This window comes from Acinonyx jubatus, chromosome B1 (genome assembly GCF_027475565.1).
Source record: "Acinonyx jubatus isolate Ajub_Pintada_27869175 chromosome B1, VMU_Ajub_asm_v1.0, whole genome shotgun sequence".
Taxonomy (NCBI): Eukaryota; Metazoa; Chordata; class Mammalia; order Carnivora; family Felidae; genus Acinonyx; species Acinonyx jubatus.
Window position 1 is genome coordinate 180,996,400 of NC_069382.1, and position 26,223 is coordinate 181,022,622.

Below are 26,223 nucleotides of genomic sequence, written 5' to 3' on the forward strand. Positions count from 1 at the left end.
GACAGTGTGGTGCCTCCTCTGACAGTGGGCGTGGGGGCTGTAAGGTCTGTCCGGTCTCCAGACGTCATGATCAGGTCATGATCTCACGGTTTGTGAGTCCTGTCCGGTCTCCGGACCTCCTCTGACCTGATCAGCAGATTTTAACCCTGCAGTACAGGATATGAGCTCATTCGAGAGACCTTGACTTTGTAACGCAGCAACAAAAAGAACCCCTCAGAAGCCACAAAAGTCCCAGCGCTGGTCAATGTTGGGTCCCTGCCAGCATCTCTTCAGCTCTGCCCCCCAAACACCCCCACTGCTGCTTCTCCACACCACACCTTCTTCCTCCTGGCTTGGCCATATTTCCATCCGACGCATCATTCTCCGGTCACACAATGTTGTCTGAATGCATGAACAGCCGAACGTTCCTCCCTTTTAGGGGTTGTTCCTTCATCAGATGTCTTTGCAGGTGGTCGGCTTTCACAGAAGGCCCAGACCATATGGCTCCGGTGCTGGCTGCCGCTGTAGTGACCCCAGTACCACGGAGAAGCTACCAGCTGCCTGGGTGTGGCACACAGTGTAGGCGTGGCTCCGGCCAGATTTACTTGGGTTAAGGTCCCAGGTCCATTGTTCACTGGGTGTGAAATCTTAGGTGATAGTGTTCACCTCTGTCTCCGCACAGCTTTTCACCAGTAAAGCGGGTGCCATGATATGTACCTCACACGGGGGTCACAGCTTGAACAAGCGAACCCACATGATGTGGAGCCCAGCTTCCGTCCCCACAACTCCCCCTTTAAAGTCTGTGACTTTCATCTTCTGACGCATAAAATGCTCTTAGATAGACCCCACCGCATAAGGTTGCAAGCTGCACAAAACTGCAGAACCAATAGGAGGGCTAATGTTCTAAACGGCTCCCAGCCTTTTACGTGTTGGAGTGAAGTAAGGACCTAACAAACGATGGGTTCCATTACTGAGAGCTCACCATGCACCACACGCTCTGCTAAGCTCTTTTATAAACAGTCTCATGGAATCTTCACGCAACCCTATGAGATCAGTTCCCATTTTACAAGTGGGGCAACTGAGCCTCAGAGAAGCTGAAGAACTGCCCAGAGTCACACAGCGGTTGAGTCGTGGAGCCTCGATTGGAACCTAGGCCTTTCTAACTCTTCATACAGTGAAAAATAGCGGCTGTTAGGTTGAGTGCTTTTGATCTAGCAAGTACCATATGCTAAGCTCCACTTTATGGATGCAGAGACTGAATCGCAGATAAATAAAGTTAGTTGGCCAAGGTCCATGGGTAGTTCGTGGTGGGTTAGAATTCCCCTTGGTCTGATATGAAAGATTGTGCTCTTAATGGCCCTGTCCTGCTGCAAAACTTGATGGCACGACCCAGGGGAGCTAGACCAGTGTACAACGACACAAAGGACAAAAGTGTCACTTCTTCAGAATTATGCACAGCTACCCAGTTCCCTCAGAAATGTGGCCTTTGCCAAAAGCCCACGAGTTCACTATCAGGGAGGACAAGGAAGCAGTCCACCATTTGCTTCCTCTCAAATGCACAAGCCCTTCACGGGGTGGTGAGGTCTATGGGCCCCACAGCCGGCCAGCCTGGATTTGATTCCTAAGTTTGAAGAACTAAATATATGCTCTTGGATAAGCTACTTAACTTCTGAGCCTCAGTTTCTTCATCACTGAAATGGAGATATTGACAGAGACACTCTTACAAGGTTGCAAAGATTCAATGAGGCAATCTTGGGCAAAGCAATGAGAACAGTGACGTATTACCAGTGATACCTCAACTATCATTGATATGTCAGTGATATATCGTCACTGCCAGAGAGCGGCAGAAACATCTAAGAGTGTAAATCCCGCAGGGTAGGACCTGTGTCTTCGTATGTCATGTCTTTCATTCAAGCCCCATGACAAAGTTAAAGAGAAGGAAACAAAATAAGAAAAATAACCAAAACTCAAAAGACCCTGAACTGTCCAGTTGAAAACAAAATTCTAACTGAAGATTCCATTATCTGAACAGCTCCAGCGTCAGCCCAATTCCAAGTTCACCCCAGACCGTAGAGTGTCCCCTGGAGTTCGAGCTGAAGCACCCACTCGTTAGTCCTACGCTTGTCGGAGTCAACAGGATAGAGTGGATTCTAGGGCCTTCTCGCTAGAGGGTGACACTGTGGGGAGCCTGAGAGAGCCCTTTCTTTGGAGTCAGGCCGGGCTGGCTTGACAGCTCTACAAGGCAATCATGAGTTCCTGGTTTCACCTTTCAGGCCTCCGCTTCTTTGCCTATAAATCAAGGACAGTGACATTTGGATGGCAGCCCTGTCGTGAGGATGAGGGGACAAAAAGATTTGTTAAACCCCTGGCGCAATGATGGTTTCTATAGAAGGTAGTGGGTGGACTTATTCTAATTGTTGCTCTTTGCTTGGTGGCCTCCACGGGTTAAACACTGAGCAAGACAGGATGCCTGCTGGGTTCCCGACACAGTCCCCACTTCTCAGCCCCCCAGTGCCCTGGGGAGGGACCCATGGTGCCATGCGGCCATAGCAGAGGAGACAGCTGCCAGACCGTCTCAGGAATGGGCTGCAGGCTAGAGTTTGTGAATCTAAGAATTCTTCCTCACCAACAAAGAGGGTCAGAAGGGAAATCAGGCCTGGCTCCTTGTTCTCTGAGGCTTCTTTCCCAAACTCATGCAGATCCATTATTTTATTTTATTTTATTTTATTTTATTTTATTTTATTTTATTTTATCTATCTATCTATCTATCTATCTATTTATTTATTTTACCATCTGCCTGTGCCATGTGCCAGGCATGGGAAGCCCTTCCCAGCACCCCTCACGGCATTGTTAAATAGAGTTCATTATGTATAAGGGGAGACCGTGAAACAACAGCGCTGGTCTCTTGATAAACAGCCACAATTTACACTTCAAAATGAGTCTGATTTTCTGCAGAGGAGTCGGATACCTCCGAGGCGGTGCGCAAATTCAAAACATTTTGGGAACTTTCCCTTTGGATTCCCCCTCAGAGCCTCTAGCACCTTCTTCCTCGCATCCTCAGAATTAACAATGCCCTCTTTTCGGCAGGGTAGATTTAATTTTTGGAAATAGCCAAAAGATATTTGAAGCTGAGCCTTCTAAATAAAAAGGGTTAGTCATGCAGGATAATAACACTTTGGGATTAAAAAAAAAAAAAACCAAGGCTATACTTAGAAAATATTGATTCACCTTTTTTGAGGCCGTGTGTACTCTGCCTCTGAAATCAGTGGCGTGAACGTGGTCTTCTGAACAAGCTTGAGCAACGGAAGTGGGAGTGGAATAAATTTTGTCCTCCCAAGGCAAACGCTTTGGTAGGAACAAATATGCCCATTTAGGTAGAGGAGATGTGATACATTCATTTAAAACGCATTTGATCTTATGACATTGTGAACATACCCCGTGTTTCAGTTGTTCAGATAGTTTTTACTTGAGCAATTGCCAGTTTAAGAATAATGCCATGGCTTTTGCGTGCCTAAATCATTTGGGCATTTCCCGTGTCCCCCTCCTTCTGTTTTCCTTCCTTCATCCCTCCCTCTTTCTCTCCTCTCTGTCCTTCCTTTTTAGGCATATGTCGAGACAATTAGACTGAAGGATGAGGAAACGCTCAAGGTACAAACGAAAGAGGATGGAGATGTCTTCATGTGGTTGAAGCACGAGGCCACCCGAGGCAATGCGGCAGCTCAGGTAAAAATGCGGGCCACTGTTTTGGAAATTCTATCGGTTCTGATAGACCAGGTTATGCCACGGTAACAGATTATCCCAAACCTCAGTGGCTTGAAACAACACGCGTTAGTTTCTCGCTTCCACTACCCGTCCCGTGGGGGTCGGCACGTGCCGTGCTCTCATGAGCCCCTACAAACCAAGCCACCAGGGGCTTCATTGCAGTACAGTCGCCCACAGCCACTGCGGCGGGGCTCTGCACAGAGGTGGCGGGGGCCACCTCTCACGTTTCACTGGCCAACGCAAGTCACCTGGTCTCCCTTGACTTCACGTGGTCTGGAAGTGTAGTCCTACCCTGCACCCAGAAGGAGAAAGAGCTTTAACATTTGTGATCTGTCCTAAAGACTACCATCAGACATTTTAGTGCATTGGATAGAAATGAAAAAGAAGCATCTTGGGGTGCAGTAGAGATTAGAGGGATATCAAGAAGAAGGGCCATGAATTCAGCTAAGAGACTAACAGAAAATCACATGCAGTATGTTAGACCAGAGGACCAACCTTGTCTCTTGAACATGTCTTGTGTTTTTGGAAGGACTTTTCAGAGGTACCAGGAAGGGCAGAAAGCTGGGAGAATGTTCTCTATCTGACTTCTTCCCTTGATTTCACTATGAAGAGAATCCCTTAATGGGAGGCAGCTTAGGCCGATTGCACCGGTTGGGAGGAAGCCTCCTTCCCCGAGAGTGGATTTAGCTTTTGCTCTGTGCTCCTGGTGAGCACACGGTGTGGGAAGAGCCTCTGGGTCTGTTAAGCAGGCAGAAGCTCAGAGACGGGAAAAAGAAAGAGAACAGAAAAGAACAAATGCATTGACAAGCAAATAGTTCAGAGACCCTTTAGTGATGAATGGGCCTCCCATCCGTCTGTAGAGGTCTTCCTAGAATTTCAGGAGATACTTTGAGGGACGTTGTAGGTATTTGAGGAGTGAGGGGAAGGAAGAGAAAGAGATGAGAGAAGAAGCAGAAAGAAAGACCACAAGAGGCCAGAATGGGCCAGAATGTTAACAGACATTGCTCTGGCTCCTGTTGGACATCTGTCCCTGGCCTGCAGTCTTTCTAGTGCAGGAAAGAATTCTAGTACGTAATTCTGGAAATGCCACTGCCAGAGTCATTTCCTGGGTACTCCAGAGCTTGCATGAACTTTCCTTCCTTCGTTTAGCAAATCTTTGTGGAATAGCTTCTATGAGCTTCTACTGAGCTTTGCTGAATGGGGGCTGAGGGGATAAAGGCAGACAAAAAAACATCTTGAGGTTCCTATCCCCAGAGAGCTCTCAGCCTTGAGTGTCATGGTGGAGTCAGTCGTGTGGAAAAATGCTGGGATGGGGAGAGATAAGTGCCTTCCTGATATGGATGTGCACAGGCCTCCATGCCATTCACTAGGCCAAGTGACAGGCAGTACCTCCCAAAGGAGAGGGGCTTTGAGGACAGGAGACAGTCGTGATTGTTGACCAAGTTCCATTCAGCTCTGGCCCTGGGTGCAACAGATACGTCCACATACATGTGCACACGTGCCTTGTTTCCAGCTGGTGCTGAGGACTCGTATTTACACGAGTTCACCTTTCAGGGCTCCCAGTTGGAAGATAACACGCGCCTACCTATTTCTTGGTTCTCATGGGAAAACATTTTGAACTTAGTTTGTCCTTCCACCTTTTAAAGTCTTATGTTAAGCATTACACAGGAAAGTCATTCTTCTAAATTGCTACTGTCTTGAAGCAACGATTGGCCCAGATGCTGTTTTGGGGCCAGCAAGGTGTGGCCAAGAATCCTGAAGCGGCAATCGAGTGGTACGCCAAGGGTGCCCTGGAGACTGAGGACCCCGCGTTGATATATGACTATGCCATTGTGTTATTCAAGGTAAGAATCCCTCGGTTTGTGCCAACGTTATGCAATTCTTATCAGGCTTCTGAGCAGTTTCCTGTAGGCGTGCTGGCAAACAAGGAATCTGTAACTGAAAGAACTTAGTATGTATGTGTTTCCGTCACTCTTGATGGAAAGGGATACTTGCTGGAAAGGCAGAATCAGAAACAGTGCCCTGGTCTCATTTTCAACCATTAGCCTTATGTTTGGCACCTGGATTCTCTTTGCTTTTGCAAGCACTGTAGCATTCTGGAGGAGGCACCACGTTTTACGGATTGGAAAACGGCCATCAGCCCCCAAAGGGGCTGCAAGTTCCCCACCAGGCAGAGTTGTCATTGAATTACAGCTTAACCGAAGTGTGTGTTTGGGCTGGATCCCAACGGTCTGGTTGGTCAAAACAAATATCTTGCTTTCAGCCAACAGGAGAATGGGGGGGGGGGGGGGGTTGAAAGCATTAGCACAGGAGACAGAGGATGGAGTTCAAGTCCCTCCTCTGCCATCATCACCTATGTGTCCTTGGAATAATTTGATCTCATGGGACAACGGTCATGATCACAGATTGAATGAGATAATATAATGAATGGGCTTCAAGAAATGAAAAATACTGTATCTTACATGAAATCTGAATAGATCACATTGCTTGAGCACTTATTACCGGACTTACATGTATTAATGCATTCAATCCTCATAACGACCTTGTGAGGCAGGCCCAGGGGTGCATTATGATTGCTGTTTATATATGTGGTAACAGAGGCAGAGGAAGGCTTTTTAACTTGCCCAAGGTCACACAACTGGTACATTTTAGAGATCTGGGACTGAGCTCCAGGCACTTTGGCTTCAGAGTCTGTGTTCTTCACCCCCAAACACAGAGACATCAACTCCCCAACCTTGGCAAAGCAAAAAGCTGTTGGCTCCAGTAAGGAAACCCTTAGATCCTATGTCATGCCCAAAGCAAGTGGCTGTCCTCAGGTAGTGAGTGTCTTCAGACAAGGACGCGGATTTGTGCGGCCAGGTCCATCTTTGGAACCGCAGCTGTGGCCACTCACTGATTCATAACCGTGACTCTGCTACATTTCGGACCCCCCAAAGCCTTAAAACCTATTGGTTGATGTGGTTTCCAAATGTAGCGTCTGGACTTCCCTTTCTCAGTTGTCAAGTCAACACAGAAACGGCTTGACGCCTAGCCGTATGCTGATGCATCCGTGTGTTTATTCAATAAACACCCATTCGGGGCTGACAAAATGCCAGACTCTGCGCTAGACGGAGTGACAGATGGATGCGGGCGCTGCGTCCCCGACCTCAAGGGGCTCATGCACTGGTGGAGAGGGCAGGCACGGAGAGGCACCTGTCCGCCGGAGTTGGGGCCGGCCACTGTCAAAGTGCAGAGAAGATAACGGCTCGAAGCGGACATGACTTCTGCCCACCCGGAGCTCACCATCTAGAGGCAGAGGCAAATAACATAAACAAATGACTCTGGAGGTGACCTACTGTCTGCTTTCCCCAACCTTAGAGACTTTTGTTTTTCCTGCATTCTAACTAAGAATCCCTCAGTGGGATCAAGGAAGCCGCTCATTAGCGTATCGAAGATCTTACCTCTGGCCAGAAGGTCACTTTAAGTGTATTCCACGGGAAAGAACCCCATGCGGAAAATGAGCTTCCCAAATGTGACGAACAGTACTGTGCTCCGGGCTTTGTGTGGGTCTTGGGCATATTGTGTCATGGTGCCATGACAGCTGCAGCTTGTCCAAGACAAGACAGTCCAGGCCATCCCGTCTGGCATCCACAAGAGGACAGAGCTTTGACCTTTCCTGCAGCAGCTGTTTTTGATTAATTCACTCAGTGGATATTATTGAGCACGTACTACGTACCAGGGCCTTCCATTTCTCTCACTTAACAACTTCCAGGACTACTCAGATTTGTGTAGAGTGCATAGCCCCCGTGCAGGAAGTTATCCCACTTAGGATGAAATGAACAAGTATTCTGGAAAATGCATGGCAGCTAGAAATCAGAGTATCTGAGTTCTAGTCGTAGATCCGACTGTAAGTCTTTGGATGAGTCATCCTCTCTGGGCCCCAGTTTTATTCCTTCAAAGCAGAGAAGTTGGAGAAGATAAAATTTGAGTTCAACCAGGTTCTAACATTCTGTCATCCTGGTCTTTCTGACACTTTTCCAGAAGTCCAAAAGTGTTGTCTCATTGCCCTATCCGGTTTTTCCAAGTAGCCTTCTTGTTCTTTTTCTTTTTTTCCTCTCTTTTTCTCTAATTAAATGAAGTAATGGTGCATCTCCGAAAGATATTTTCATCTTCAACTTTGCTTCAGCGCATTGGCTTTATTAAATAGGTAAGTTAAAGTCTAGTAGAAAATTTGGTGCATATAGTTTCACTTTTAGTTGGAGTCACGAGTTTATTTTTGGGTCCTGAAAAAATAGAGACAACCATATCCTGCATGTTTTCTGGGTCCTGCCAGGAGGTTACAAATCGTTACGTGTTCTCAGCACAGAACTGGAATGCACAGGAGGCAAGAGAGCGTGGTAATTGTGTGCTTGGACTCTGGGGCCTGCCTGCCTGGGTTCAAATCCTGCCTCTATATCTCACTCACGGTGCTAGTCTGGGCAAGGGCTCAGAGGGGAGTGCTCACAGCACGTCTCAGGTCTCCAGGCCTGTGGTGAGGATGAGGTGTGACGGCCCAGGGTTGGGCACACCCTAATTAATGCGGGAATGTTTGCTAGTGTCATCTTTATTCGCTGTGGTGCTAAGTATGTCAACAGAGTTAAAAGCTATATTCATTGCAAAGCCCTGCCACATTATGTCACAATGTGGCCCCATCAACCGCCGTGTCTGAGGCCAGGAAGAGTCCAGGGGGCACCTGTGGTGTGTGTCAGTCACAGATTTCAGTTGAGTTTGGTAGCAGCGATGGTTTTCATCCAGCTCCCGTTGCCCGCCATTTTTGTTGTCAGTCCTGTGTTGAGAGAGACCTCAGGGACCCCTCAAGCCCCCCCCTCAGAACTGCCACTTCCCCACATGGTCCTGCAGACTTCAGCGTGATCCCACGAAGTTCCTCTCTTGCAGCAAGAACCCCAAGGAGCACCTGGGTGGCTCAGTCAGTTGAGCGTCCGACTTCGGCTCAGGTCACGATCTCACGGTTCGTGAGTTCGAGCCCCGTGTCGGGCTCTGTGCTGACTGACCGCTCAGAGCCTGGAGCCCGCTTCGGATTCTGTGTCTCCCTCTCTCTCTGCCCTTTCAATCTCTGTCTCTTTCAATCTCTCTCTCTGTCTCTTTCAATCTCTCTCTCTCAAAAAAAAAAAATTATATATACTATATAAATAGATCAAATTATAATATTTTTATAAAAATATATAAAATTATATATTTATATAGTATATAAAATTATTTTCTAATATATTTCTCTCTGTGGTGGTGCTCAAACCACGTCTGCTGGGAAAACTTGCTTTTGCCGGAGGAGGAACCTTGTCGGTTTCTATCAGCATCTGAGGCACAGGGTTCCAAGGGGTCCTGTCTCCTTCGCGACGGGCTCTCAAACTGGTTCTGAAACCACCGTGTTCCACCCTAGGGACTCCTGAGAGGACCCAGGAAGGCTGCAAATGGCAGGCCTGATAACTTTTGACTGTCCAGTGCAGATAAAGCGCGATATCTGGCTCACGGATGAGACCATCCCCAGAGGAACGCATCCAGGATGACCAAACTCATTTAGCCCTATTCTTCAGGGCTTCTCCCAGTGGTACCTGTGGACAGACAGGAATGCGATCCACTGGATGATAATGGGGGATTTTGTATGGACACTAAGCTGGGAAGGTCAGGTCCACTGCCTTAGCTCTGCACACATAAGCAAAATAATGGTGGTGGTGATGATGATGATGATGGGATAATGGCTCTGCATCGAGAGATCTTTAAGGGAAGGCTTCTAAATAGGAAGGCTTCTAAATAGGAAGGCTTGGGTTTTATTGTGTAAGTATTTTACCTGGAACACTGACATACCTGCGTGATGTCTTTGAGCGCACTCTGGGTTGATTTTCTTCGTACTCATTGCTGTTTATCATGGTTTAGGGTCAAGGAGTAAAAAAGAACAGACGGCTTGCCTTAGAGCTGATGAAGAAAGCGGCTTCCAAGGTAACACTTTTGCATATTGTCAGAGGGAAACATTTGCACCACGCATGCCCACACGCCTGCAAATCTGCCAAAGTGAATGGCCAGCCTTTGGCCCCGGTAGAAAACAGGAGTCGGGAGGGAGGTCACTGGCATTGCGGTGATTAGTCATTTTGGAGCTACAACACATACGGAAACCTGTCACAATGGGGACGGCAAAATTCAAAAGCTGAATTCACCTTCCAGTCAATAGAATTCAGGCCGATCTTGTTTGAAGGCTAAAATTATAATCACCGGCTGCCCTGATAACAAGCAAGGGTTGGGGGTTGGGGGGGGCTGGTAGCAGGGCTCCTTGGAATTGAATGGGTATGTATAAATGCCATTGAATTGGGAAAACCAAAGGCCTAATTCCCTTGAAGCTTAACCCTGTCATGTCCAATGCTCCTTTACTTCCTGGGCTTTAATAACGGAGACGTTTATCCAGTTTGTTGCTGGGTTTAGAAATTTCTTTGCTTTTGTCACTATTTACTCTTCGCTGCTATTGTCAACTCAGCTGGTTTCACTCTGGCCCTACAGAATGGAGGTTAGGTATCGTTTGTGTGGGGACGCACCCACACACAGTGCATGCGCACCCACCCAAGCACACTCAAGGGTGCACACATGCAGATTGGCAAATAAATACATTTGTAGAAACCACTGTAATTCTACAACCTTGACAGGGTCCTCTCTCTAGCCCTCCTGGCTCTTGAAAATGCCTCCCTCCCCCAGGCTGCCAATATCTGCCTTATCGACAAAGACTCCTGAAGATCCCGTGCTGATTTTTTTCCCTCATTCCCTCCCCTTGAGAAGTTCAGAGTGTCTTTTTTGTGTCGAGCAGAAAGTTGGAGCATGGAACAAGAGAGCCAGAAGACTTTTCCTCCACCTCTGTGGTGTCAAGAGGGCACATGACCCAGGAGAAGGGAGCCTACTTCAGCACACAACAACTCCTGACCCCACACAAATGTTAGGGCAGAGGTAGAGAGGCAGTTTCATGGTGGTCCTTGAGGGCATTGTTTCCAGAGAATCCTAAAATGGGGCAACGCTGGGGTTTCCCGGAAGCTGGGAGATTTGTGTCTCTTTGGCCATCGTAGTGGTGCGTTGATGTCTAATGTGCTTTGTCTTGAAGGGGTTTTGAGCAGAGCTTGGTTAAGTATTGGGAGATGCAGTTTCATAGCCTGGAGTCACTGCCTCCTTAAAAGTGCTTTGTGATTCTCACTCATTCACTCAGCAAGGAATTTCTAAGCCCCTACTCTTTGTCAGGCCCTGTGGCGAAGGCCGCATATCATTTGATTTTTAGGCCGCATATCATTTGATTTTTGGAATGAGTGAAGAGTCACATGGAAGCAACTCTGGTGATTGAGCGGTACCTCTCCGGAACAAAGTATGAATAGTAAGCAAGAAGATGGGATTTCTTGTGGGGCTCCAAGTGCGATCCCTCCAGGAGTTCCGCAGATGTTCTGAGGGATGGCAGGTGCATCTGAATAAGCCTGTGGCCTCTGGCTTCGCAGCAAAAGCCATTGTGAGGCTGTTCCACAAGCCTGTTCCAAAGCTGGTTCTTGCCACTTTATAGCAGTCCCTGGTCTATTACAGTATTGAAATGCATTCTGTAAGATTTACCAGCAGACCACCTTGCACCTGCTACTGTGTGAGGTTCAGGAAGAACGCTTCTATGCCTAGATCCACAGCACTGATACTCCTTCCAGATGTCCGTTATTTTGGAGTCCGCTATCTGGGGGGCTTGGAGATCTGAACCCTACTCTCCATCCTCGGGGTATAGGGTTTGGACTCCATTTTGTTTAACACCGAGATTCAAAGGGCGGCTTTCATTCATTTGTCAGCTATTTACTGAGCACCTACTCTGTGGCAAACACTAATAAAGGGACTTGGGAAACAAGATTCCCGCCCTCATGGAGCTTCTCTTTTAATAAGCTTTGTTAGTTTCTTTCCCCTGGTCTTCCCGACACCCGGAGTCCAACAGAGAACCTAGGAAGTATAGCCTCTTAGGATCCGTGGCAGACCGAAAAGGCTCAGACTGGGATCTTGGCATCTATTCTTAAGGGACACTTGTCCTTCGCTTGTGAAAGGGGGGTGAAAGAGGTTTGGTTCCATACTTAGCCTCTAACTTAACAAGTCTCACAGAGGCAAGGGTGCCGTTAGACCCTCGGATCCTTTCTCCCCTGCTTCTTCGTGGTTTGGTGGGGCTGGCAGGAAGGGAGGAATGAGAACACTGGACGCCCAGGTTACACACAGTGTTCTCACTGCGGGTGGGAGGCTCGATCCGAAGCACTCACACCCCCTCAGGGCTTCCAAGCTCTCAACAAGCAAGCCTCCCGCTGACCTGTGGAAGCAAGTGGGAGCTCCTAAGGAAAGCAGACGAGAGCACCTGACAGCACAAATCAGCAAGCACAAGGAGGCTCCAGGCTAGATTCGCATGAAGCGCTTCCTTGGTACCAGCCCCAGGTTTAGACACAATTTGAAAACCCTCCTCCCATCTCCACCGCCCTCCACCTCTGCCTCAGCGGCACCAAACTCCACCTGTCAGAACCGGGATGCTAAGTGGCCCCGAAGCACCTGTGTTTTGCCAGCCGCTTCCCTCAGAGGATTTGTTGGTGTTTGGGGCAGAGGAATCAACAGATGGGCGGGTGGGTCACCTAGAAACTGTCCCAGCCGCGGGTTGGGGGAGTGCCTGGTGTCCTCTCGCGGGTGAGCACTTGTGAGTTTCAAGGTCACTGTTGACACTGAAGGGCAGTAAGCAGCCTTTTGTGGACAAGGGCATTGCGTAAGAGCCCCCAGGAGCTGAGTGAGGTTTTGGGGGGTCAGCATGACCACTGAGCCAGGAGGCAAGAATCCCAGCAGCAGCCGGAAGAAACCCACCTGGGAAGGCTCTGAGGCAGGCTTGTGTTTTCTAACTCTTAACGTTTCTTTAATGCCATCTGCCCCCAAAAAGAGATAGGAAAGGTTTTGCTCAGACTCAGGCAGAGTGCTTTCACAGCAATTGATTCTCTTTAGGTTTCACTAAAAAAAAAAGTAATTTCTTTTTTGTTGTTCTAAAACCCAGGGATTGCATCAGGCAGTCAATGGCTTAGGATGGTATTACCACAAATTCAAGAAAAATTATGCTAAAGCGGCCAAGTACTGGCTAAAAGCAGAAGAGATGGGGAACCCGGATGCATCGTACAATCTTGGAGTCCTGCATTTGGATGGCATTTTCCCAGGAATTCCTGAAAGGAATCAAGTAAGTCTTGAGAGCAGCTGTGCAGGTGGCCGCCAGATCATGGAGCCTTGAAGGTCTTATGTGCCCCGTGGGCGGTGCAGGATGAGGCCCCATGGGTGGCGCAGATGCCACCCAAGACGCAGACCCCATCCTCAAGAAACTCAAGGGTCCAGTTAGGAAGATAAGATAGCCAAACACCAAGGACGGCATCTAGCCAAGTGTCCAGTGTGTGCCAACTGCTATGACCCAAACGGTTCTCAATGGGAAACTGTGAAGACCAAAGCAGTCAGGAAGGCTTCCTAGAGGAGGAAGGCCTGAACTAGGGAGGAAGGGGGAGATGATACAAGATGAGAATGCATCAGAGGCAGTGCAGAGATTGATATTATTAGAAGGAAAGAGAGCTGGGTCCAGAGAGGGTTACCGGAAATGAGACGAGATTTAATGAGAGTAAAAACAGGGGTGCCTCAGTGGCTCAGTAGGTTAAGCAGCCCTCTTGTTTTTGGCTCAGGTCATGATCTCACAATCTGTGAGATTGAGCCCCATGTCAGGCTCTGTGCCGACAGCTCAGAGCCTGCTTGGGATTCTGTCTCTCTCTCTCTCTCTCTCTCTCTCTCTCTCTGCGCCTCTCCCCTGCTCTCACTGTCTTTTTCTCCAAATAAATAAATAAACATTTTTAAAAAATGATTGGGGCGCCTGGGTGGCGCAGTCGGTTAAGCGTCCGACTTCACCCAGGTCACGATCTCGCGGTCCAGGAGTTCAAGCCCCGCGTCAGGCTCTGGGCTGATGGCTCAGAGCCTGGAGCCTGTTTCCAATTCTGTGTCTCCCTCTCTCTCTGCCCCTCCCCCGTTCATGCTCTGTCTCTCTCTGTCCCAAAAATAAATAAACGTTAAAAATCATTAAAAAAAAAAAATGATAGTGAAGGGGCGCCTGGGTGGCTCAGTTGGTGGAGCATCCATCTTCGGCTCAGGTCATGATCTCACAGTTCGTGGGTTCGAGCCCCGTATTGGGCTCTGTGCTGACAGCTCAGAGCCCGGAGCCTGCTTTCGATTCTGTGTCTCCCTCGCTCTCTGCCCCTCCCCCACTCACACTCTGTCACTCTCTCTCCTTCAAATATAAATAAACATTAAAAAAAAATTTTTTTAAATAAAAATGATAGCGAAAACAACAGTGATAGTCTTCAGCGTTGGTGAAGCACTTTCTCTGTGACAGAGACTCACAGATACTTGACATGCATCCCGCGTCATTCTGTCCTCTGCAATAGCTCCTGTTACACCCATTTTACAGAAGGAACACTCAATGCTCTGAGAGGTTATGTCACTTGCTCAGAGTCACACACTTAGCGGAGGCAGGGCCTGGATCCCTGCACAAAGTGAAAGCCCCTCATTATTAATATTGATGATGGTAATTATAATTTCTGCACCATTACATTCTGCAAATTCCATCGAATGCCCATCCAGGCACTCTTCCAGGCCCTGGGGATACAGCAGCAGACAAAAACAGTCCCTGATCCTGGGAAGCTTACATTCCAGTGGGGAGGAAAGACCATAAACAGAGAAATATATAACATGAGAGCAGGTGGAGATATGTGTCACGGGGCAATAAAGCAAGAAATCAGAGAAGGCCTCTCTGATAATGTGACATTACAGAGACTCCTAAGATCTTACATGTATCTGGGAGAACATTCCAGAATGAGGGAACAGCCAGGGCAAAAGCCCTAGAGGAGAACAAGCTTGGCATGCTCAAGGAATGACCGGGAAGCTGGAGCCCCAGCAGCAGAAAGCAGGCGAGGGGCATAGGTGGGAGATAAGGTTGGGGAGGCAGGGGCACAGGTCATTGTAAGGACTCAGCTGCTCCAAGGAAGATAGGAAGCCTGTGGGCAGCTTTGGACAGGGCAGTGATGTGCTGTTTTAGAAGCCGCCCCTGGATCCTAGCAGAGACTAGAATTAAAGAAGACAAGAGGGGAGCAGGGGGTTAATGTATTGAATCCAAGGGAGAAAGGACGGGTGACCCCAGAAGGGGTCGGAAATGTGGCTCGACTACATATGTACATTGAAGGTCAAGGTGACTGGGTTGATAGTGTTTTGGACGTGAGGTGTGAAAGGGGAGAGGAGTCAGGGTGACTTCAGAGTGTTTGGCATTTATTGAGGTAGAGTGGAGAGGGCATTTAGTGGGATGGGCAGGACTGAGGCAGCAGCAGATTTGGGGGATGGGGGACCGGAAGATTATTTTTTGTGAAGCATCGTACTAAGCCTTGAGAATACATCTCATTTAATCCTTGAAACAGCCTTGGGGCGGCAGGGTGGCCCACGGTTAAGCATCTGACTTTGGCTCAGGTCATGGTCTCCAAGTTCGTGGGTTCGAGTCCTGTGTCGGGCTCTGTGCTGACACCTCAGAGCCCGGAGCCTGCTTCCGATTCTGTTGCCCTCTCTGCTCCTCCCCACTCACGCTCTGTCTGTCTCTCTCGCTCTTTCGAAAATAAACATTAAAAAAAATTTAAATTAAAAAAAAAAATCCTTGAAATAGCTTTTCCTGCTAGGTACTATCAGAAGCCACATTTTTCAGTTGAAGAAATTGAGTTAAACTCTCAGTTGGAGAGATTAACTAACATGCCCAAGGTCACACAGCTAGTAAGGAACAGAACTGGGATTTACACCCAAGCCTGTCTGATGCCAAAGCCCTGCCTTGAGAACGACAGCTAACTGCCTCCGAAAAATAATAGTACCCAATGGAACATACACCCTGGTAAATGTTTGTCTTCTGCATTGCTAATGTCTGGTAACCCGCCCGCGTATCTGCAAGTGTGGATTTTTTATTGTCACATTCTAATTCTCACCTTCCTACTGGAAATGCAGTTTCTGCACAGGGGTTTGAAGGAAGGTATTAAGCAAGGTCAGGAAAGTAAATGCCTGGATTTTCACCTGGTGTAACTTCTGGTACGTTCTCCTATTTAGCTTGTGGGGGTTAGATGATTCATAGCCACGTGCTGTCTTGTTTATTTACTGGGTAAACTTAACAGACTCGCTTACCGTTAAAGTAATCACATCCAGAGGCCAGCTTCTGTGGTTGGCTGTCTTCCTGAAGCTTGACTTGGTTTTCCTAAAGATATCAGAAGTTATGAGCCTGTGAAAATCTCAGGCGTTAAGTGTCTGTCTCACCACGTTGGCTCTGGTGAAACCGGCCCAACTAGAAGGACTCCTTACCAATGAGATGACTTTGCTTATCTCTCTACAGACGTTAGCCGGTGAATATTTCCATAAGGCTGCACAAGGCGGACACATCGAAGGAACCTTGTGGTGTTCTCTCTATTATATCACAGGCAACCTGGAGACCTTCCCTAGAGATCCCGAGAAGGCTGTGGTGTAAGCATCTGTCAGATGTCGTGTGCGAAGGAAAAGCCACGTACTTTATTCATTCACAATGCCTGACAATGGGGTTCCTTCTCTTTGTCTTGCAATTTTTAATTTAATTTTTTTTGTTATCAGCTATACATGCACATAGTTTAAAGAGCCCCATGATTTGACAAGGCAAACATAGATTAGAAATCAAGCTAAAAAAAATAATTTGACAAGGGAAACCAGGAAATCTGCTACCCCACCCCACCTAGACTCTTTCCTGCTCTTAAGAATAAGTCACTTTCAATCTTTGAATTATTTCTTTATGATTTGCCTCTATCTTTAAATGACACGTTTATACCACTGTTTCTTGTTATTTTCATCATAGGCTTTGTCTAATGATGTCTCACTGTGGCAGATAAAGATACAGTTCTGTCTTATTCAGCTACCACCTGCTATCCCACACATCCACACTTCCCACCCTGTCCCATTTTCCCAATAAATATATCATTATTTTGGTTAGATTAGTATCAGGGTGTCCATTATTATGACCATGTGAATGCCGTGCATGGCTGAGCCATGCAGTGTCCTAGGACTGCCTTTTCTTTCTTACACAGCTTTTTGTTTTCTGTGGAGTAATAATTGTATTTAATTGTTCTTTAGTTGCTTAGCTTTCTGCGTACTTACCATTTCTCATGTGCGTAATCTCCACATTCTCCCAGGGTTGTCTAAATCTCTCCTCCGTATGTCCAGACCCACCAGGTATTCTATTAACCTAATCTTCTCGGGGACATCTCTCCCAGAGTCTTCAGGACATAGCTACCCTCCTAAAATTAACTTTGTCCTCATTGTGAGGGTTCCCTTTCCCTTCCTCTCCGTCTCTTTTGGGTTCTGTTTGCTGGGCCCTATTTCTTCCTCTTTCTCGGTCTACTCCTACACTTTCGTAGAGCCCATTGTACAGTAATGTCCTAAAGAACGGTGAACAGGAGGCACATTTTCGAGGTCACACGTACCTGAAAATGTTTTACAGACGTTGGCAAACTATGGCCCATAAATACCATGTGTCCCACCATCTGTTTTGTATGGCCCCAAGAGCTAAGAATACATTTTACGTTTTAAAGCGCTGTAAAACAAACACACACACACAACAATGAATATGAACAGAGACCATAAAAATATTTACTATCTTGCCTTTTACAGAAAAAAGAGAAAACAAACTTTGCAGACCTCTGCTTTAGACCACCCTCACACCAATAGTCTGGCTTTTCATCAGACATTTGAGAGCAAATCCAACCTGACCTGAACTCAGTGATTAAACTTGACCTAGACAGATTTGAAGCTTTATCATTGTTATTCAGGATGTTTGGTGTGAACATTCAGATGTTTCATACATTTTCTTGTTATCTTTTTGTTACTGATTTCTAGCTTAATCCCACTACAATCAAATATATTCTGAATGATTTCAATCCCTCGGAATTTGTTGAAACTTGTTTTATGACCAGCATATTTTGCTACACCTGCCTTTTTTTTGTTAGAGTTTGCATGTTATATCTTCTTCCAGCCTTTGCTTTCAATCTTCTCTGTCTTTTAATTTCAACGTGTGTTTCTTCTAAGCGGCATATAATTGGGTTTTTGTGTGCTCTTTATTCAGTCTGAAAAGTTTCGTTTTTAATTGGTGTATTTAGACCATTTACATTTAATGCAACATATTGATATATTTGGTTTCAAATCTACCATTTTACTATTTATGCCTTATTTGTCCCGTCTGCTCTTTGTGCTTCTGCCCCATTTTCTGACCCTTCCTTTATATTAACCAAGTATTTTTTAAACATTATTTTATTTCCCCCTTCCATTAGCTTGTTAGCTATGTACCCTTATAATATTCTTTTAGTGGTTGTAAATCTAAAGATTACAACAAGTCAGTTCATTATTAATAAAATTCTCCAGGAGAAATTAGAGAACAGAAAAAAATGAGGAACCTTATAATGAATCAGTATATACGTTTTAATGGAGAGAGTACTAGAACTCTTGGCAAAGATTATCTTTTTTCGTACTGGTGGTTATTTCTCATTAGGTACCTTTCGTGTCTTTGTTTCCATGCATGATAACTCCTGAGCATTCATAAGAAAAGGCACTGAATGCAAAGCTCTCAAAATGCATAGTGTTTCGTTCTGATTTGTTGCTGTATAAAAATTCTAGCAAGCAAAATATTCCCCAAGTGGGATTTATTGAGATCAAATGAAGAAAAAGCAACTGTTTATTTGCCACAGTTTGGGTATTTTCTCGTTCCTTTCCTTTCAGATGGGCAAAGCACGTAGCTGAGAAAAATGGCTACTTGGGCCACGTCATTCGCAAAGGCCTCAATGCCTACCTGGAGGGTTCATGGTAAGCTGGGGACTTCTGTTAGAATGAACTCTCTCAGCTCTCACCTTTCAATTTGTCCGTGTAGTCTTATGAGATGGAGTCTTAAAATACAACCGAAAATGCAATTTGCAGGGAAATCACGGCCTCCCACTAACGATATTCAGAGTATCACAGACTGATTGGCTGTTGATTGGAAAACATAGCATTTCCATGTTTAATTATACACAAAAATTAGTTCTCCAGGGGAAGCGTCCACATTCATCAAGTTGAGAGACACATGAATGTGTTGACATCTCTTCCCTTCAAGCTTGTTCCTCTTGGTTTCAGAGTGGAGACAGCACAGGGGGTCCTAGCTGAACCTCTGCCCTTCCCTGGCAGGCCACAGAAAGCTCACGGGAAGAAGAGAGAGCAGGGCTCAAGCTACATCCTTCCACTGATATTTTACCACATCTTCCACGGCTGAGAGCCTGGGTTTGCTGGAACTTACTCACCAGACCTCTGATGTCATAGCCAAACAGTCTCCCCATTTTGACTTTCTTCTGATGAAGTTAGCAAGTCTCATCCTGGACCCTATGGGATGAGACACTGCACATAAAGACTTGCAAATGCTCCTCGTTTGCTGTGCCTTGATTTTACAAATAAGGGCACACCTTTCCAAACTGCAAACCCACCTGATCCATCGTTCTGTTTTCTTCTGCCAGTCCTCCCATTCTGTCTTGCTTTTCCATTGGGCTGTATTTTCTTGGCTGGTTTTTTGCCTAAATGATCTGGGTATTTCAGTAATAACTAACAAGGGCATGCAAATCAGCACATATCCCATCAGTCCACAGCCTCAAAGATATTAGACCAGACCTATCACAGATCACACTCTGATCTGAACCTTAATTAAAAATTAAAATATGAGTCCAAAAGAACACGATTTTCTCCTTTGGTCCATGGGTGCCCACATCATCAGCAGATAGCGTTCGGTAAATGAGAATCTTAAAGAAGGCAGGGCAAACGAATCCAATGAAAACAGCACCAAAAGAAATGCTTATCATTATCATCCTGTGAAAGCGTATTATCTATAACCTCACTCTACACAATCAGAAAAAAAAAATTAATGAAATTGTTATTTTGCAATTGATACACCTTACAATTTTTCTGGTGTTTCATCTTGTCTCCCAAGTAAGCTTCAGTTCATAAAACTCCCAAATTTGACTTTAATTTATTCTCTACTTCTCACCCTCCAAACTTCCCACCCCCACAAGCTTCTGAGGGGAAAAAGAGCATTCAGATACCGAAGTGTGTATGCGAGGGATTTTCCCACAGAGAGAGCACATCTGTAAACTCCCCCACACCGCCACACACACACACACACACACACACACACACACACACCCCAAGATGTTTGACACTGTTTTTCCCATAAAGAGAGTGCCTATTAATAGCTGACATTACTTGCCTGCTTTTGAATTTAACATCACAAAGCGTTTCAGGTAGCACATTTTAAAATTTGCTGTGAAGGTCAAGATGAATTAATTTTTGTGACCTGTTGTCCTTCGTGCAATATTCAGCCACAGCATGAGATTGATTTTTTTTTTTTTCTTTTGGTAGAGGGGAGGGGGAAGTTAAGTGTATTCTCCACTGTGAGTTTGGGTCCAGTTCTGCAGACTTTATGGAGTAGACTTAAATGCAGGGTGCCTCATCTTGTCATATGCTTCAGGGGATGCCACAAGCAGGACTTGGGGAAGTTTGCGGCCTCACCTCTTCTCATGCTGAACTCACATGGCCCGTACTCTGTTTGACCTCTGGGTCTTTGAACATGCTGTTTCCTCTGCCCAGAAGTCCTACCTAACTCCGTACTCCCGTTAGGATCATGATGGCCCTTGTTGATTGCCCTGTGACTTATACCCCAGTGCCCAGCACTGATGGTACCTGGGAAGTGCTCAAAAACAAATGAATGTATGAACGAAGGCAAGTAGCACAACCATAACTCAAGACCCATGAGCAGCATATCGAGAGCATGAAAGATTCTGAGGAGGAAAAATGCTGTCCAGTTTGTGGGACTTAGGTCAGCCTTCACGACAGACGTAGCAGAGGATATGGCCTTGAGGGGTGGGTGGAATTTCCACTTCGCCATGCAGGGAACAGCGTTTCTGGTGAAGGGAATAGCAGGAACAAAAGCAAAGAGATAGGAAAATTCTGGATGAATCTAGAAATTTTTAAGCCTCCAGTTTGCCTTCAGGTGAGATTTGTAAAAGGGAGTGATGTAGAATAAGACCAAAGAAGTGCTGCTCTAGGGAACTTTAAGTGGCAGGTTCCTCCCCTGCTCGTGCTCTGTCTCTCTGTCTAAAAAATAAATAAACATTAAAAAAAAAAAAAGAACTGTTGAAGCCTGCATTTCCCTCTCAGATTAAATCTACCCCCATCCCTACGCCCAGAAGTAACCATCATCCTGAGCCTTATTGTTTCTTTTCTTTTCTGTGTTTTTTTTTTTAAACATTTATTTGTTTTTGAGAGACAGAGACAGAGTGCAAGTGGGAGAGGGGCAGAGAGAGAGGGAGACACAGAATCGGAAGCAGGCTCCAGGCTCTGAGCCCAGAACGCTCCAGCACAGAGCCCAATGTGGGGCTCGAACTCACAAATCGTGAGATCGTGACCTGAGCCAAAATGAAGAGTCAGACACTTAACCAACTGAGCCACCCAGGCGCTCCCCATTTCTTATATTAACACACACTGGCATTTCCCTTTTTTGTTGTTTTTAAGAACAATGCGGCCATGAACATTTTTTATGTAGATTGTGGCACGCATCAGAAAAGTTGCTCTGCAATATAAATTTAGGAGTGGGGGCGCCTGGGTGGCGCAGTCGGTTAAGCGTCCGACTTCGGCTCAGGTCACGATCTCGCGATCTCGCGATCTCACGATCTTGCGGTCCATGAGTTCGAGCCCCGCGTCGGGCTCTGGGCTGATGGCTCAGAGCCTGGAGCCTGTTTCCGATTCTGTGTCTCCCTCTCTCTCTGCCCCTCCCCCGTTCCGGCTCTGTCTCTCTCTGTCCCAAAAATAAATAAACGTTGAAAAAAAAAATTAAAAAAATAAATTTAGGAGTGGAGTCATAGGGCAGGCACGTGTTCAACTTTGTCAGATGATGCCAACGGTTTTTCCAAAGGATTTTACCAGTTTGCTCTCCTGCCAACCATGTATATATTTTTGCTGCTTCAGATCCTTACCAATCTTGATGCTGATGCTAAGTGTTGTTAAAGATAAGTTTCAATCTGGATTTAAAGCCTTTTTTTTTTTTCCTATCAGCAGGAAGGGACATCTAGTATCCATTACAATGGGAAAATCGTTGTCCAAGTATGGTTGAGGCAAAGTGCTTGTATCTCCCCCCACTCTCCAAGCCCCAAAACTTGCCCTGGGGTTAAACAGGAAATCTATGACTGTTGGCCTTCCCACACCACAGGGTGGCTTTTTTGGTACCATCTATCTGGCTGCAATAGGACTAAATCATCCATCAATGTCCCAAGTCCGTCCCCCTTCATTTTCTGTGAGTGAATTTATTCTGGACGTTATTTTCAAATTACGTGTGTCAGTTTGATGAGCTTGTGTTTTTCTGTGTTGTTCCAGGATTTATATGGGATAGTTTAAAAGAGGAGCATGATTGAGAAGAGGGCTTTTTGCTGTATAGGCATAATACGGAAGATAATGTTGTCATGCCTGAGGCTGTCCTCGGACACCAGAAGAAGTCAGCTAAGGAGAGGCTGGCTGTCATGTTTCATTTCTCTCCGCTTTACCCCTATGTGTGTTTTATCTGTGAGCTAGGTGTTTTATTGTCCGTTGTCTTAAATATGTCCTGAATATTCAACCCAGGAGGTTAGCCAGAGGGTGGGGGGGCTCGGGGCATGCCAAGTTCTAGCTGAAAGAGATTCACCTTTCTGCAATAGACCAGGGGTCCTGAATTCCACTAAGATCCCAGGATTTTTTTTTTCCATCCATCCAGTATAAGCTGCTTCAGGCATCGGCAGAGGAAAGCACAAAGAAAATAACATAATTGTTTGAGAAGCTGCTCAGAGGTACTCAGATTCACAGTTCACAGCAAGCAGCTACAGGATTGATTATTAATATGTATCATTACAAAAGTTCTGTAAATGTGTATGCCGAGTCAGAAGTGGGGGGATAGCAAATGTGCCCCTAAACTCGTTCTTTACCATAAATCTCCTCCTCTCCGCATTCCCCCCCCCCCACCCCCAGTCCTTGTCAGAATGACTGTCTGGGGGACATTTCACTTTGGTGTATTGGAAATAAAGCTTGAGGCTCTGGTTAGCTTCCTAAACCTTGAAGAAAGTCTTGGAAGGGCAGTACGGTTCTATGGCTTGCCTTTGGGCGTCCTGCCCATAGCAGGTGCTGCCGACATGTTTGTCCCATGATTATAATTATAGAAATATCTGTAATTAATACCTCCGGGCAGTTTGTGTCGGAACACAGTTAAGTAAGAACAAAGCACTGGGAGGTAAGGTGGGTAGGATTTCTGCAAAGGTGTCGTTTCTCAGAAGTCTTAATGAGCCGAGCAAGTCTGGCCTTGAGTGTGCTAAGCTTCGCCTATGGATGACGGTGATATAGGAGAGCACCAGCCTTCGATGATCGCTTCTGCAGGATGGAACACGGGGCTGGATTTCCAGTCAGCATTTCTACAGACATCAATGTGTTTTAGACCTCTCTTTTTGATGGATTTCAGTGCTTCCTCAAAGGAAACGCTTGAGAATTCTGTGAAATTTCCTCTTGGCTTACACATTTAATTGGACAGTGGAAGTCTTCCTGTAAAACTCGTCCCTCCCTCCCCTCCCCACCACCAAGGTAGCTTGAGACAAGATATTGACTTTCTGAGGTTTGTCATAGTGACTCAGTTCTTACAGGAAGCATCAACCTCCTGCCTGCCCCGCAAATTCTAAGTCTGCCCAAAGTGCTGTCAAAGAAAACGTCCTTTTATTACATTTTAATAATAATGTGAGCCACATTCCATCCATTTGGCAGCAGAGGGATCCGGCCCAGTATTTGACCTTGGGTCAGTAAGTCTACACCTCTCTTTCCCTCATCCATCCCCAGGGGGAAACCAGGCACTGGTTCGCCTTCAAGCCTCTCCAAAGAAATGCGAGATTGTAAGACCTTGGGAATGGGTCCCTGTTGCAGAATGATGGGGACTTTCTGCTGGGCCACCTTTGCAGACCCTCCATCTGGGGTCTGTCTGTTCTGAAGATTCTTGTCCCAAAATGTGGTTTTTGCAAGCTGTGCAAGAATATGCCTAGGCGTCTTCTGTGCTGTGGGCTCGTTTTCTGGCTTGTGACGTAGGGGACACTGCTCAGCCAGCCTTGTGTCTCTTTAGCATGAGTCATGGCTAATTGGTCGGCTGCCTTGGATGTCTGGGAAGCCAAGAATCAGCTCACTCAGCAGCTACATGGCCCGTGACCTGCGTTGTGTCTGATTGAAGGTCTCACTGTCCTAATTGGACCCCCAGTCACCTCTCCCTGTCCCCAGGGGTTGGGCCACCGGAAGCTGCTTTAGCAGAGTAGAAAAGACGATTTCAGAATCTGCTTCCTTTGTTTCCCCAACCCTCCCATAAACCAGTTTCTAGGTGGAGTTGCAGTTAAAAAGAAAAGTTCTTAATGTCAACTGCTTGGAATGAAAAATAAGCTTTAGAAACAACTATATATGGCTAAAATAAAATTTTACTCATAAACTGGGAAACACAAGGAAAATGGAGGAAATCATACGAGTAAAAAGATGAAAATAAAATGATTTGGTTCTCACCACCTAGGGATAAGTGCTATTAGCCTTTTTTTTTTTTTAATTTTTTACACATTTTATTTATTTTTGAGAGACAGAGCGTTAGTGGGGGAGGGACAGAGAGAGAGGAGACACAGAATCCGAAACAGGCTCCAGGCTCTGAGCTGTCAGCACAGAGCCAGCCGTGGGGCTCGAACCCACGAACTGTGAGATCATGACCTGAGCAGAAGTTGGATGCTTAACCGACTGAGCCACAGGCGCCCCCGTGGTGTTACCATTTTGATAATTTTTAAGTTTTATTTGTTTCCTCTCCATACATGCATCTGCGTGTGTGTGTATATGAATGGATACATTTGGTTTTATTTCTGTTTTACAAAAATGGAATTGCTCTGTTTTTCATCCTACCCTCTTTTTTTTTTTAACCGAAAGGAAAATTTCGCATAAACATCTCTCCACGTTTTTGAATCCTCTTCTACAACATCATTTTTAACGGCCTCATCTGAAAGTGGCTGCACTGTGGGGTAATTTAACTACTCACTGATTTTCAGATACTTAAGTTGCTTCCAGTGTTTTTTGTTCATATAAACAGGTCTCCCATGAACTCTGTGGTCACAGAATCTTTACACGTGTTTCTGTTTTTTTAGAACAAAGCTTTACAAGGGGAAAACTCTTGGCTGAATGGTGTGGGCATTCTTAAGACTTCCCGCATTTAACCATTGGGTTAACCAGCCCTCCCACAACCAGCGGCTGTAGGAATCCGTCCGTTTCCCCAAACCCATGCTGCTACTCTGTATTGTGAATCTTGTGCCAATCTTTCGACAGGCGAACAGTCATGTCTCATGGTCTTGCGATCATTCAGTTATGAGCAGTATCGAGCATTTATTTTCTTTCCTCTGTGTTTTTGGTCATTGGTATCCAGCCCCTTGTCAACTGCCTCTCCTCGGCCAAACTTCTCATGCATCACAAAAGCTCAGCTTTAATTAAGCTTGCTCAGAATCCTAAGCCCCATGAAGCCTTTCACAAAACCGGGCTTTTTCTACATACCGCTTACCTCTTCTAAGCGGGGATGGATGGATTCAAGGACCAAAGGCTAAGAGACAACCCAGCCAGCATGCCATATACCATTCGGCCAGTAGAGGTAGCTGTTGCATCAACTAGCTCTCCACCCTTATCTGTGAGTTCAGCCTTTAAGGTAGAAAATAAATCAGTGCCTGCAGTATTTTTAACAACAGTATTTATTTAAAAAACACACACACAACAAACTCATGATTTTGTGGTTTTAAAAAAACTGCTTATTTTGTGCCCTCTTATGCTTGAATATAAAGCTCTCTGTGAATATTAGTAAGAGCCACTATATGAAATTTATTATTAATCATCTATTTTTAGGCACGAAGCTTTGCTGTATTATGTTTTAGCAGCAGAAACTGGAATTGAAGTGTCACAGACAAATTTAGCACACATCTGTGAGGAGAGGCCAGTAAGTAAATGTATTCTTCTCAGAATGGAAGCTCTAAGGTTAAGGATAATGAATTGGGTTGTAGGAAGGCAAAATCAGTCACTTGGCTGAAATATTAATGAATTCACTTTTTCTCCCCTTTCACCCCCTTAGGATCTGGCCAAGAGATATTTGAGCGTGAATTGTGTTTGGAGATACTATAATTTCTCTGTTTTTCAAATCGGTGCTCCTTCGTTTGGTATGTATAGAAAAATGGGTGCTAAATTGAAGCGTTGGGAGCTTTTAGTCTTTAGTAACAGGGAACATCTAACAGCTCTGTGTGAAGTATGATATTTCTAAACAATTAGAAAAGAGTGTGAAAAATCTCT

General features: G+C 45.9%; 1 protein-coding gene across 9 annotated transcripts in view; it reads left to right on the forward strand.

Annotated features, from left to right (window-relative positions):
* The window catches only part of SEL1L3 (SEL1L family member 3), a 103,997-nt gene that overhangs the window by 60,476 nt on the left and 17,298 nt on the right, over window positions 1-26,223 (forward strand). For 8 of the 9 annotated variants that reach the window (XR_008296377.1, XM_053217497.1, XM_053217498.1 and 5 more), the window contains exons 12-19: window positions 3,583-3,702; window positions 5,445-5,585; window positions 9,652-9,714; window positions 12,788-12,964; window positions 16,175-16,302; window positions 18,577-18,660; window positions 25,786-25,876; window positions 26,009-26,093. Coding sequence is in view for 8 of the 9 variants with exons in the window: in XM_053217497.1 (XP_053073472.1) it covers window positions 3,583-3,702; window positions 5,445-5,585; window positions 9,652-9,714; window positions 12,788-12,964; window positions 16,175-16,302; window positions 18,577-18,660; window positions 25,786-25,876; window positions 26,009-26,093 (889 nt within the window). In the remaining variant the exon portion in view is untranslated. Of the gene's footprint in view, window positions 1-3,582; window positions 3,703-5,444; window positions 5,586-9,651; window positions 9,715-12,787; window positions 12,965-16,174; window positions 16,303-18,576; window positions 18,661-20,344; window positions 20,935-25,785; window positions 25,877-26,008; window positions 26,094-26,223 lie in introns of those variants that run through there. The other variant, XM_053217500.1, reaches the window with a different exon arrangement.